Consider the following 11,809-nt stretch of genomic DNA (forward strand, 5'->3'; position numbering starts at 1 on the left):
TGGAGCGTATGAGCTGAGGTCCGTCCTCTCTCCTGCACTCGTGTGTGGTTTTAGAAGACACAGAAGACACACCGGCTCGGTCACACACCCTGTTGGAATGCTGATGAGGTTTTCCCTTCACTGCTCAGATACGGATATCTGATACATGACCATATAAGTACAAAAACAGTCCAAAGTTTGGACACACCTCCTAATTTAATGGGGTTTTTTTGTTTATTTTTATGAATTAAAAGTCATTTTTTGTCTTTTTAAAGTAATGATCACTCTTAAAACACGTGTTGAAAATAACACAACTTGCGTTGTTTTTTAACACATCTCTATGTCCAGATTGGGACAACAGAACGTTTGTTTATTTTAACACATTATTTGTTATTTGTGCAATTTTGGTGTTAAATATTTCTGAAATATAACACAACTCTTGTTGAAATTAAACTTGCACAAAAGATGTGTTGATTTCCAACACATTCGTTTTAAGAGTGATGGATGTTGTTTCTCTTTGCTCAGTTATTCGGTTCTTGACAATATGGATTACTACAGTTGTGATGTTGAATACAGCTGTTTAGAATAAGTGTATTTTTATTATTTACTATTTACTTTTTGATCTCAAATGCATTAAGAAGGCAATAAACTCGCCCACTAATTACCTTTTGATGAGGCACACCTGTTAATTGAAAAGCATTCGAAGTGACGACTTCATGAAGCTGGTTAAGATAATGAAAATAGTGTGCAAAGCGTCATCAAGGGAAACGCTGGATACACTGAAGAATCTAAAATATCAAACTTGTTTTTAATTCCAGATGTTATTTAATAGTTCTGACATCTTCAGTATTGTTCTACAGTGTAGAAAATACAGGATACAGAAACACCTGTACATGAATGAGTAGAGTAGGGGTGTACAAACTTTTGACTGATGCTGTATAATACAGAAATATGTCAGAATATATTTTAACATACTGTTCCAGAAACAGTTTACACAATTTATAGAAGTATATGGATTATATACAGTTGTGGTCAGAAGTTTACATACAGTGACATGGATGTCATCTTGGATATGAATGTCATGGCAATATTTGGGCTTTCAGTCATTTCTTTGAACTGTTTTTTTTTTTCCTGTGGCAGAATGATTGTACAGCATACAGCTTTAATTAAAAAAACCACTAGAATTTGGTGCACAAGTTTTAATTTTCTTTGGGTTTTCTGAAATCACAGGATCGAAATTATACATACAGGGTCAAAAATATACATACGCTCACTTAGATTATTAATTCAGAGGTGCTGAAACTGCCAAAATGTCTCTTATCTTGCCAAGGCTGAGGTCTCTTAACTTCCTGTTAGTGATCATGATTGACTACAGCTGGTAGCTTCTCTGTGCCTTCATAAAAAGGGTTTGTTCACAGCACTCGTTGGATTGACCAACACACAGTAAAATGGGAAAGTCCAAGGAGCTCAGTGCAGATCTGAGAAAGTGGCTCGCAGATGTACACAACTCCAGAATGTCTCTTGGAGTCATTTCTAAACAACTGCAAATTCCAAGATCAGTCCAAACAATTGTATCCAAGCTATTGTGAGGTGTAGTCACTTTGCCAAGCCATTTTGCTTCGAGAAAACCTAAACTGTCACCCTCACTTGAAAGGAAATTGGTTTGGATGGTCAGGAACAACCTGGGAACCACCGTGGCACAGCCCTGCCATGAACTGGAAGCTGATGGATCACTGTCTACAGTTCAGATCACCATGGACTAAGAGGCTGCTGTCCAAGAAATAAACCCCTGCTCCAAAATTGACACCTTCAAACTTAACTGAAGTTTGAAGCTGACCACACAGGCAAAGAAAAAGCCTTCTGGAGGAAAGCTGTATGGTCAGATGAGACAAAGATTGAGTTGTTTGGCCACAATGAGCACCATGTACAGAGGGACACTGTACCAGCTGGTGGTGGTGGTAGGATCATCATGCTCTGGGGCTGTTTTGCTGCCAGTGGAACTGGTTCATTGCACAAAGTGGATGGAATAATGAAGAAGGAGGACTACCTCAGAATTCTTCAGCATAAACCATCAGAAACTTGAACATGACTTGGGAGTTACAACAGGACAATGAACCCAAACACTCATCAGAGCTGGTTGTGGAGGATAAAGCAGGCTGACATTAAGCTTAAAACAAGTCCTGACTTTAACCCTATTGAAAATATATGGACCGTGCTGATAAGTCAAGTCCATGCCAAGAAAAAAAAACAAATTTAATTGAACTCTACCAATTCTACCATGAAGAGTCATGAAATATCCAACCAGAATTCTGCCAGAAGCTTGTTCATGGTAAACAAAAATGTTTGGTCAAGGTGAATCTTGCAAAGAGACATTTTACCCAAATATTAGGTGTGCTGTATGAATATTTTTTATCCTGTATGTATGTATGTGCTGATTTCAGAAAACCCAAAGAAAATTAAAATTTGTGCACCAAATTCTAGTGTATTTATTTTTAATTAAAGCCGTATGCTGTACAATCATTCTGCCACAGAAAAAGAACAGCTCAAAGAAATGACTGAAAGCCCAAATATTGACATGACATTCATATCCAAGATGGCATTCATGTCACTGTATGTAAACTTCTGACCACAACTGTACATATATACAGTACTGTGCGAACGTTGTAGCCCCCTATTTTTTTCCATACAAACGTTGTTATACATTTCTATTTTATGACTTCTACATTCATTATCGAGTCAAAACATTACAAAAACAATTTAGAGTTCCAAACATTCGTTTCATTTTCCAGCACAAAATTACAGGAATTTTTTTTTTTTAATCTGAGCAGCATATTCCATAATAGAGCACTTTTCAGATTAAAAAAGAAAACATAATGAAGGCTACTGGTGCATTTTGGTGCAAAATGAAGAAGCGAGTGTGACAGTCAAAGTGTCCAGAAGAACTGTGGCTGGTTCTGTAAGATGCTCAGTAAAACCTACAGCTCATTTCCGCATCAACTGCACTCACTGGACCTGAGACTACTAATTTATATTTATTTTTTAAAGCAAAGAATCATCTCACACCAAATATTGACTTTGTTTCATTTATTATGGCTCACTGATTACTGTTTATAGTATTTTTAAAAACGTTGAAACATTTCGTTTCATTATTTTTGGTCGACAGCATTTCTTTACATGCGCCTACGACTTTTGGACAGGACTGTACAGCCAGACTGTATGATCATTTTATATCATGGCAATACTGGGCTTTCAATGAATTCTTTGCACTGTTCTTTTTCCTGGGCGGGGTTTTCTGAACTCAACACAGGAAGGTTCTGGGTTCGAACCCAGCGGCTGGCGAGGGCCTTTCTGTGTGGAGTTTGCATGTTCTCCCCGTGTCTGCGTGGGTTTCCTCCGGGTGCTCCGGTTTCCCCCACAGTCCAAAGACATGCGGTTAGGTTAATATGGGACAGCCTTGGGCTGAGGTGCCCTTCAGCGAGGCACCTGACTTCCGACTGCTCCCCGGACACTGTTAGCATGGCTTCCCACTGCTCTGGGTATGTGTGTGTGCTCATTACTCACATGTGTGTGCATGTGTGTGTTCACTGCTTCAGATGCAGAGAGGAAATTTCACAAGTGTGTGATGAATAAAGTTGTGCTTTCTTTTTTCCTTTTCTTTCTTTCAATTGGAAAGTCCAAGGAGCTCAGTGCAGATCTGGGAAAGACGATCACAGATTTACACGACTCAGAAAAGTCTCTTGGAGCCACATCAAAGGTGCAATGAAACTCAATTTCACTTCACTCAAACCTAAGACTGACATAACTCTCCCCCCCCCCCCCCCCCCATGTACTCATACTGTACGTGTCATAGTGATGTCATATCCGGTCATGCAAAGTCATGCTGCAATTTGTGAGATGATATGATAGATATCACGGGTTTTGATGTCACGTAAAAGTACCAAAGCATCATCAAGTGGAATATATCTCATCTCATTATCTCTAGCCGCTTTATCCTTCTACAGGGTCGCAGGCAAGCTGGAGCCTATCCCAGCTGACTACGGGCGAAAGGCGGGGTTCACCCTGGACAAGTCGCCAGGTCATCACAGGGCTGACACATAGACACAGACAACCATTCACACTCACATTCACACCTACGCTCAATTTAGAGTCACCAGTTAACCTAACCTGCATGTCTTTGGACTGTGGGGGAAACCGGAGCACCCAGAGGAAACCCACGTGGACACGGGGAGAACATGCAAACTCCACACAGAAAGGCCCTCGCCGGCCCCGGGGCTCGAACCCAGGACCTTCTTGCTGTGAGGCGACAGCGCTAACCACTACACCACCGTGCCGCCCAAGTGGAATGAATATATATATATATATATTTTAGATTTAGACGTCTGCATTTTTTAATCAGTGATAAAGTTAATCAGCGTGGGAGTGCGTAGGAGTTAATGAAACCTTTTCTTGCTTACTTTTGCGATTGCGGATTGATTCTCAGACATGCAAGAGCGATAAAATCAACAAGCCGCAGAAGCCGTGTGACTCATTAACGGAGCAAGGAAAGATCGCTGATTTGTGATATTATGCAAGTAAGGTCAAAGGCTGCTACTGAAACATGATGTGTTTAATTAGCACTCATGTACAGTCGGAATGTCTTACACATAAATAAATAAATTTATAAATACAAATATATATAATAAAATATAAAAACACAGCTTATAGTAAAATAGTTAAAATAGTTAAATAAATTAAATAATAATAATACCTCAAAATACTGTATAAATCTATTCTTATACAGGTTTTCTTAAATACAAAAAGATACAAAACAAAACTGCCTTGTAATATCATGTATTCTTCCACGGCACTGTTTGAACACTCAGATCTGACTGGTCAGATGTTAAGGCGTTGATTAGTTTTCGATAACAGCAGCTCCGTAGCTGCAAATCACAGGTTTATATTAATGCACAAGTTCACAGGGCGATGTCCTCTGAGAGTCTTAGGTTTGAAGAAGAAGGAGACTGGAAGAGAGTGTTGGTTCCTCTGAGGCGAGGCAGGACCGAGGCGGTGTGCAGCGTAGCTCACCTAAAAATAACAAGGGTAAAGACTTTTAGCTCAGTGTACTGTACTTTACAAAGGTATAAATTATATAATGTATAATACTGAAATAAAGTAAGATTTCCACAAGTTTAATGCAACAAAAAATAACAAGATCCTTCAGTAAAAGTAGGACACCATAATAACTGTCTACTCAAAGTTTGTCCAAACTTAAATTAAATTATTTGAGCTGAAATAAAAATTGGGACATTAGGCAGGTGTTCTCTGATAGACATGCAAAACGACTATGTTTGCATGAAGTAAATCTTATAAAGGTTAACGCAAAGGTAAAGGTTATAAGGGACAGAGTCAGCACTGAGACCTCTTTCTATGATTATGATTTATTTGAAAATCTAATATGAGCTCTTGTTAGCTTTAATGATCAAAGTAGCTTATGGTTACGTTACTAATATCTGGGATGAGGAACAAGTGAGGCTTATGGAGCATTCCTCATTGGTTCGTATCAGTATAGACTGACAAATTGGTCCAAATTTGATTTAATTACAAAACAGATCATTTTGCTTCTTATATCTGATTGGCTGAGCCATGTTCAAAGCCGTATCAGCATCTCAGTCAATGAATCCTGTATTAACGAGGCAGGTTTTAAATCTATAAAATATTTACAACCACTGAGCTTTGAATAAAATCTGGAGAGCTCAGAGCCTATTCCCTGCTGTAGAGACGAGGGAAGCCATCTGGCCGCTATCTTACCACTCCCATTGTGTGTATTTGGTTTATGTGTTAAACCATCGTATCCAATCAAACTTGCCCCAAGAAAAATCTCCTGACTTTTTATTCCCTTTCATTACCTCCTGTTATTTTCTCAACTTTACCCCCATGCCTTACATATCTTTATAGCGCGCCGCTTCACTGTTATTGATTGTTTTTCCCTTTTCCAGTTCAGTCTCTGATCATTTTTTAACGGCTTTTTTACTACTATAATTATTTTTATGAAGATTATTTCAGTTTTTCTCTTATACAGTGTATCTTTCTCTTTCGTATAGTTCTTCTTCCTTCCTTTCTACCTATTATTATTATTATTATTATTATTATTATTATTATTATTATTATTGTTGTTGTAATACCAACACAGAGGCTGTACAATACTTCTTTTCTGTTTAGGACAGTTGTTGAAACAGGATTATTTTCTCATGTTATTTGCCATTTTCACTTCATTCTCACAGTCAGGTCTTTACAGTGTTTATTGGTCACATAATTCACTGTAACAATATTCATGCAGCTTGTGAGCAATAAACACTGTGAAGACACGACTGTGAGAATGAAGTGAAAATGGCAAATAACATGAGAAAATAATCCTGTTTCAACAACTGTCCTAAACAGAAAAGAAGTATTGTACAGCCTCTGTGTTAGTATTACAACAACAACAACAATAATAATAATAGATAGATAGATAGATAGATAGATAGATAGATAGATAGATAGATAGATAGATAGAAAGAAAGGAAGGACTATATGAAAGAGAAAGATACATTGTATAAGAGAAAAACTGAAATAATCTCCATAAAAATAATTATAGTAGTAAAAGAGCCATTCAAAAAAATGATCAGAGACTGAACTGGAAAAGGGAAAAACAACCAATAACAGTGAAGCTGAGAACTATAAAGATATGTAAGGAATGGGGGTAAAGTTGAGAAAATAACAGGAGGTAATGAAAGGGAATAAAAAGTCAGGAGATACTTTTCTTGAGGCAAGTTTGATCGAATACGATGGTTTGACACATAAACCAAATCCATGTGATGTGACTGGTAAGATGGCGGACAGATGGCTTCACTCTGACGAGCCTATGAGCTCTCCAGATTTTATGTCAAGCTCAATGCTTACAACAAGCTAAAAACATCCGATCTGTGTACGTTATATTGCTTAGCAAGCAAAGCTTCCTGTTAAGATTGCATTGTGAAAGAATTGCTTATTGCGAATATTATTCACAGCAAGCATAATTTTTAATAATAGGAATAATGATTTTCATAATCATGAAATCATAATAATGATTTTTTTAAACACTGAATTGTGACTGTAATACACACCCTGTCGAGGTTTATTGTTTTACTGTTTTAAAAGCATAAATATTTATAATATTTGATTAAAATGAACATAAATCTGGACATCGCAAGTTCGGATCTCGATGATGCCACGAGCCTAAGAGAGCAAAATTGGCCGTACTCTCAGGTCGGGAGGTGTGGTGTAATCGATCTCCGCTGTCAATTACAGCGACGTTAGCCAATTGTAGGATGGACGTATGAATACAGAAGTGGGCGGAGGCATACAACACTTTCCTCCGAGTGTGTTACGCCTCAGAGGAAGCATGCGATGACCTTCGCCGTCACTGGTTGTGAGCAGTCGTGTGGTATGGGAGAGCTGTCTGGTGGGTGGGAATTATGGGGGGAAAAATTGACAGAAATGTAACGAACTAAGTAAGTAGCTAGGCAGAAGAAAAACAGTTAAGGTACGACCTTATTTATTTATTTATTTCTCAAATAACGTTTCAGTTAATCATAGCCGGAGTCTCCTAAAATGATACTTGTTGTTTCTGTAAAGTAATATAAGTCTGTAAAGGTTTGTCGTTTTGTCCCTTAAGTCTCTCAGCAATTCTTCTGCATCGTTACTACGGGTATGTCATGGTGGATTCATCACGCTTTTGAGAAAATTCCACGTGAACAGTCCACGCTTGCGATATTCACCACTTTCGACGTTTTCTGTATTCACAATGACTCACTGCTGATATTCCTCAAAAATGGCAAACGCTTGTTTATCGACTTGTAATTAAAGTCATTAAAGGGTGTCGACGGTGCGTATTTGTCGAGTGCAGGTTTGTAGCTCAGAGTGTTTGGCAGCTATTTGTATAAAATCAGTGTCGACCGAAGCACACGAACTGATGTGTGTTCTCAGAAACAGGTACAAAAGTGATAGACTTCTTTCTTTTCTACTGCATTTTCACAGACGTTCTCTGTTAATGTGTCTTCCTGTCAGTGAACCCACACACACACACACACACTTCTCACGATGTTCATTAAGATGTAGGGTTACGAGGAAATGATGCTCTTCTCATTTACTGATGGGAACCCCCTTATGTCTTTTGACACGTATGCACAGACACGCACACTTGTGGTTACACACCTCCTCTCAGGCGCTCTTCCTGCGTGATAAGCGCCTTCAGCTCCGCCCTCTTCTCTCTGAGCTGCCTCTGTGAGATTGGGGGAAAAACAGAGAACATTGTCAGCAATGTATAGCTGCATTTCCCCGAAACTCCTACAGAACAGAATGCTGAATAATCGACACGCTAAAAAAAAAAAGTCCATGGGTACAATACAGACAGATGGGACAGGTGTGTGGTGTGTGTTGGCGTGAACCTTTACCTGTAGGTGCTCCAATTTCTTTTGTAGTTCCTTTTGTTTCACTGACGTTCCCCTCACAATCTCCATCCTACACACACAAACAACACAGAGATGCTGTAAATATGACAACTTATTATTATTATTATTATTATTATTGAATCCACAATACCGATTGAGTACCCAGTATCTTTTCAGAGCAGCTCCTAACAATACTAGTGAGTACACGAAGCGTATTAAGACAACATATTCAAAATATTTATCGAGTACACAGTACTAATCCGAAATACACACTGTGTACACACACACACACACACTTATTAAAATTCCTGACTAAGAATACTGTACATATGCAGCACACTAGGGCGTAATTTTGGGTAGGGACGCTAGGGATGTGTCCCTACCAATATTCAGCTGCTACTGTGTAATCACGATCAATAAAACCGATGTCCTAACCTGAGCAATGATTACATGGCACACAAAGGGTTACTGCTAATAATCCCCCCTCTAACGTAGATATCATTCTCAGATTAGCTACCCGTTTCTCGCTAACTTGCATGGTTGGCTATCCCAGCTGTCATTCCATCTGCTGTAAAAGCAGCACACTTCCCACAGCAGCCCATCAACCGCCCGTATCTCACACAGCCATGGATGGAGATGTAGGGAGGGATTTGAACCAAACATAATTACACACACACACACACCTGTGTTCCATACCTCCAGTGTACATTGGTTTAATGTACCAATGTACGTTAACCTATAAGATCTGCATGACATGAAATTATGATTGCTAATGGAAAAAAAAACACCTTTCGGAAGCTCTGCCTTTGGGATCCAAAGACCAACTCCCTAACCATTAGGCCACGGCTGCCCTCGTTAACCTATAAGATCTGCATGACATGAAATTATGATTGCTAATGGAAAAAAAAACACCTTTCGGAAGCTCTGCCTTGGATCACTTTTGTGTCCCCACCAATGTCAAAATCAAAGTTACTCCCTTGGCAGCACACAACACCTCAGTGCTTCCCAATGCCTCCTGCTGTCATTAATCCACCATATTTATTCTGAATCGTTCCTGAGAATGAACGGGACGCTGACGGAAAACGTTTGTCGCTTAAGAATTCTTTGTGAATTCATGAATCACCAAATCTTACTTTAGTAAGGAGGAGCCCTTCTGAATGAGGTCAACGATTTGCTGATGTTCAAAACCTTTTACACAAATGCTGTTGACACAAATGATGGCGTCACCTGAGAGAGAGAGAGAGAGAGAGAGAGAGAGAGAGAGAGAGAGAGAATTAAACCAATGTACACTGGAGGTATGGAACACAGGTGTGTGTGTGTGTGTAATTATGTTAGAGGTCAAGTCAAAGGACAAAAACACTCACCTGTCCTTAAACCTGCGCTCTCTGCAGGACTGTTCGCCTTCACTGAACACACACATGTCAGCAGATCAGCGTCGGTAGTGTTCTCCTCATAGGTCTATAGGAAAGAGAGAGAGAGAGAGAGTTTAAGCATCATCTCCTCTGAGGAAAGTGAAAAAAAAATTCATGACACATTTTTAAACTTTCTGATCTGATCTTTACCCTGATATTGAATCCAAACGCCTCGTTGTCTTTCTTCAATATCAACACAATTCGCCTGTAACACACACACACACACACACATAAAGGAATTTAATTGAACCTGAATTCCATAATCTTGCCATAAATCCAGATTTAAAATCCATATCAGTCGATAACGTCTGTAATAAGCAGTTCTTACCTTTCAGAGTAGTGTGTTGTGTGTTTGGTCTCCGCCATCATCGCCTGGGAAAATTCATTTTAAACTGAGTTTCACAGTATGAATTAAAAAAATATATATTTTTTTACATTTCTACATTTATATTCCAGCAACATACAGTATGTTAAAGTAACAGATACTCCAAGTTAAAGTAATCTTTAATATTTTTTAAACACACTTTGGTAATCCCAGTTGATTTGCTGTAAACGAGCCTGTTTGTTTATATAATTATTTATTTTTTTAAAAAAATTGCAGTTTGCTAATCTGACTGATATTCACTGAAACACACTTCCTTCGAGATACTGAGATTGTTGAGATGGTCACTGCACATCACTATCACAAGGCACAAAATGGTGAGAAATAATTAATGAAGTAATTATGAATAGCTGTAAGAATTAAAGACTCACTGTACATCCTGGTTTCTCTCTGCTCACACACGCCGCTCGACTGCTTTTCTTCAGCAGCTTTTTAATGTACATCACCGAGCTCATTGTCATCCTCTCTCTCTCTCTGTCTCTGTCTGTCTGCTTCTGTCTCTCAATCTGCCGTGTCGTTGCTTTGATACTCAGAGTCACGTGACTGCAGTGAAACCCCGCGGGACTTTCGCTTCAGCATCAACTCTGTTTACTGTAAAGTGCAATTCCGTGTTCACACTGAAGAGAAATGAAACAATGCAAAATGTTTAAATTCCCAGCACAGTCAGCGATTTACGGCCCATCAGCCCACAACATTACTGAACTAAAATAATAACAATAATAATTTCAAATCTGAGAAAAATCAAACATTAAATCAAGTAATGAACTAAACTATGTTTCGTTTCTATTGTTATTATTATTATTATTGAGTAGTAATAGTAGGTTTTATACTTGTAGTAAGAGTAGTAGTGATCTACACTCACCGGCCACTTTAATAGGAACTTGTTCTTGATTCTAAGATCCCTGTTCTTGGCTGCAGGAGTGGAACCCAGTGTGTTCTTCAGAGGTGGACAAAGTACCCAACTTCATTACTTAAGTCAAAGTACAGATCCCACTGGTTAAATGTTACTCCGATGCAAGTGAAAGTTCTCCAGTCAAATTTTTACTTAAGTTAAAGTACTTTTAAAAATACTTAAGTATTAAAAGTACATTTTCTGTCAACGTGGTGGCGGCATGGTGGTGTAGTGGTTAGCGCTGTCGCCTCACAGCAAGAAGGTCCGGGTTCGAGCCCCGTGGCTGGCGAGGGCCTTTCTGTGCGGAGTTTGCATGTTCTCCCCGTGTCCGCGTGGGTTTCCTCCGGGTGCTCCGGTTTCCCCCACAGTCCAAAGACATGCAGGTTAGGTTAACTGGTGACTCTAAATTGACCGTAGGTGTGAATGGTTGTCTGTGTCTATGTGTCAGCCCTGTGATGACCTGGCGACTTGTCCAGGGTGTACCCCGCCTTTCGCCCGTAGTCAGCTGGGATAGGCTCCAGCTTGCCTGCGACCCTGTAGAACAGGATAAAGCGGCTAGAGATAATGAGATGAGATGAGATTTTCTGTCAACGCATTGTTGTATTATAGCCACAACGCTTACAAAACCTAATGCCATTACCAAAGACAGAAATGTAAATTCACAAAATGAACGCATGCTGTGCATCACGGTGGTTTA

The 11,809-nt window shown here is 39.2% G+C and overlaps 1 protein-coding gene across 1 annotated transcript; it reads right to left on the minus strand.

The window, feature by feature from the left end:
- Nucleotides 1-4,683: 4,683 nt before the first annotated feature.
- si:dkey-276j7.2 (cytohesin-interacting protein) lies at nucleotides 4,684-10,726 on the minus strand. Its single transcript, XM_060918667.1, has 8 exons — nucleotides 10,592-10,726; nucleotides 10,167-10,210; nucleotides 9,989-10,043; nucleotides 9,791-9,884; nucleotides 9,560-9,653; nucleotides 8,430-8,496; nucleotides 8,191-8,257; nucleotides 4,684-5,043 (listed from the first exon to the last, which is right to left on the minus strand). The coding sequence occupies exons 1-8, from the start codon at nucleotides 10,679-10,681 to the stop codon at nucleotides 4,958-4,960; spliced, it is 597 nt and encodes a 198-aa protein (XP_060774650.1). The 5' UTR covers nucleotides 10,682-10,726; the 3' UTR covers nucleotides 4,684-4,957.
- Between the last annotated feature and the right edge of the window lie 1,083 nt (nucleotides 10,727-11,809).

The sequence above is a fragment of the Neoarius graeffei genome, chromosome 4, assembly GCF_027579695.1.
Source record: "Neoarius graeffei isolate fNeoGra1 chromosome 4, fNeoGra1.pri, whole genome shotgun sequence".
Lineage (NCBI taxonomy): Eukaryota > Metazoa > Chordata > Actinopteri > Siluriformes > Ariidae > Neoarius > Neoarius graeffei.

Coding starts and splice junctions, on each gene's coding strand:
- si:dkey-276j7.2 (XM_060918667.1), bottom strand. CDS start 10,681: ATGACAATGAGCTCGGTGATGTACATTAAAAAGCTGCTGAAGAAAAGC. Junction 10,044..10,166: donor ACAACACACTACTCTGAAAG/GTAAGAACTGCT, acceptor TGTGTGTTACAG/GCGAATTGTGTTGATATTGA. Junction 9,654..9,790: donor GAGCGCAGGTTTAAGGACAG/GTGAGTGTTTTT, acceptor TCTCTCTCTCAG/GTGACGCCATCATTTGTGTC.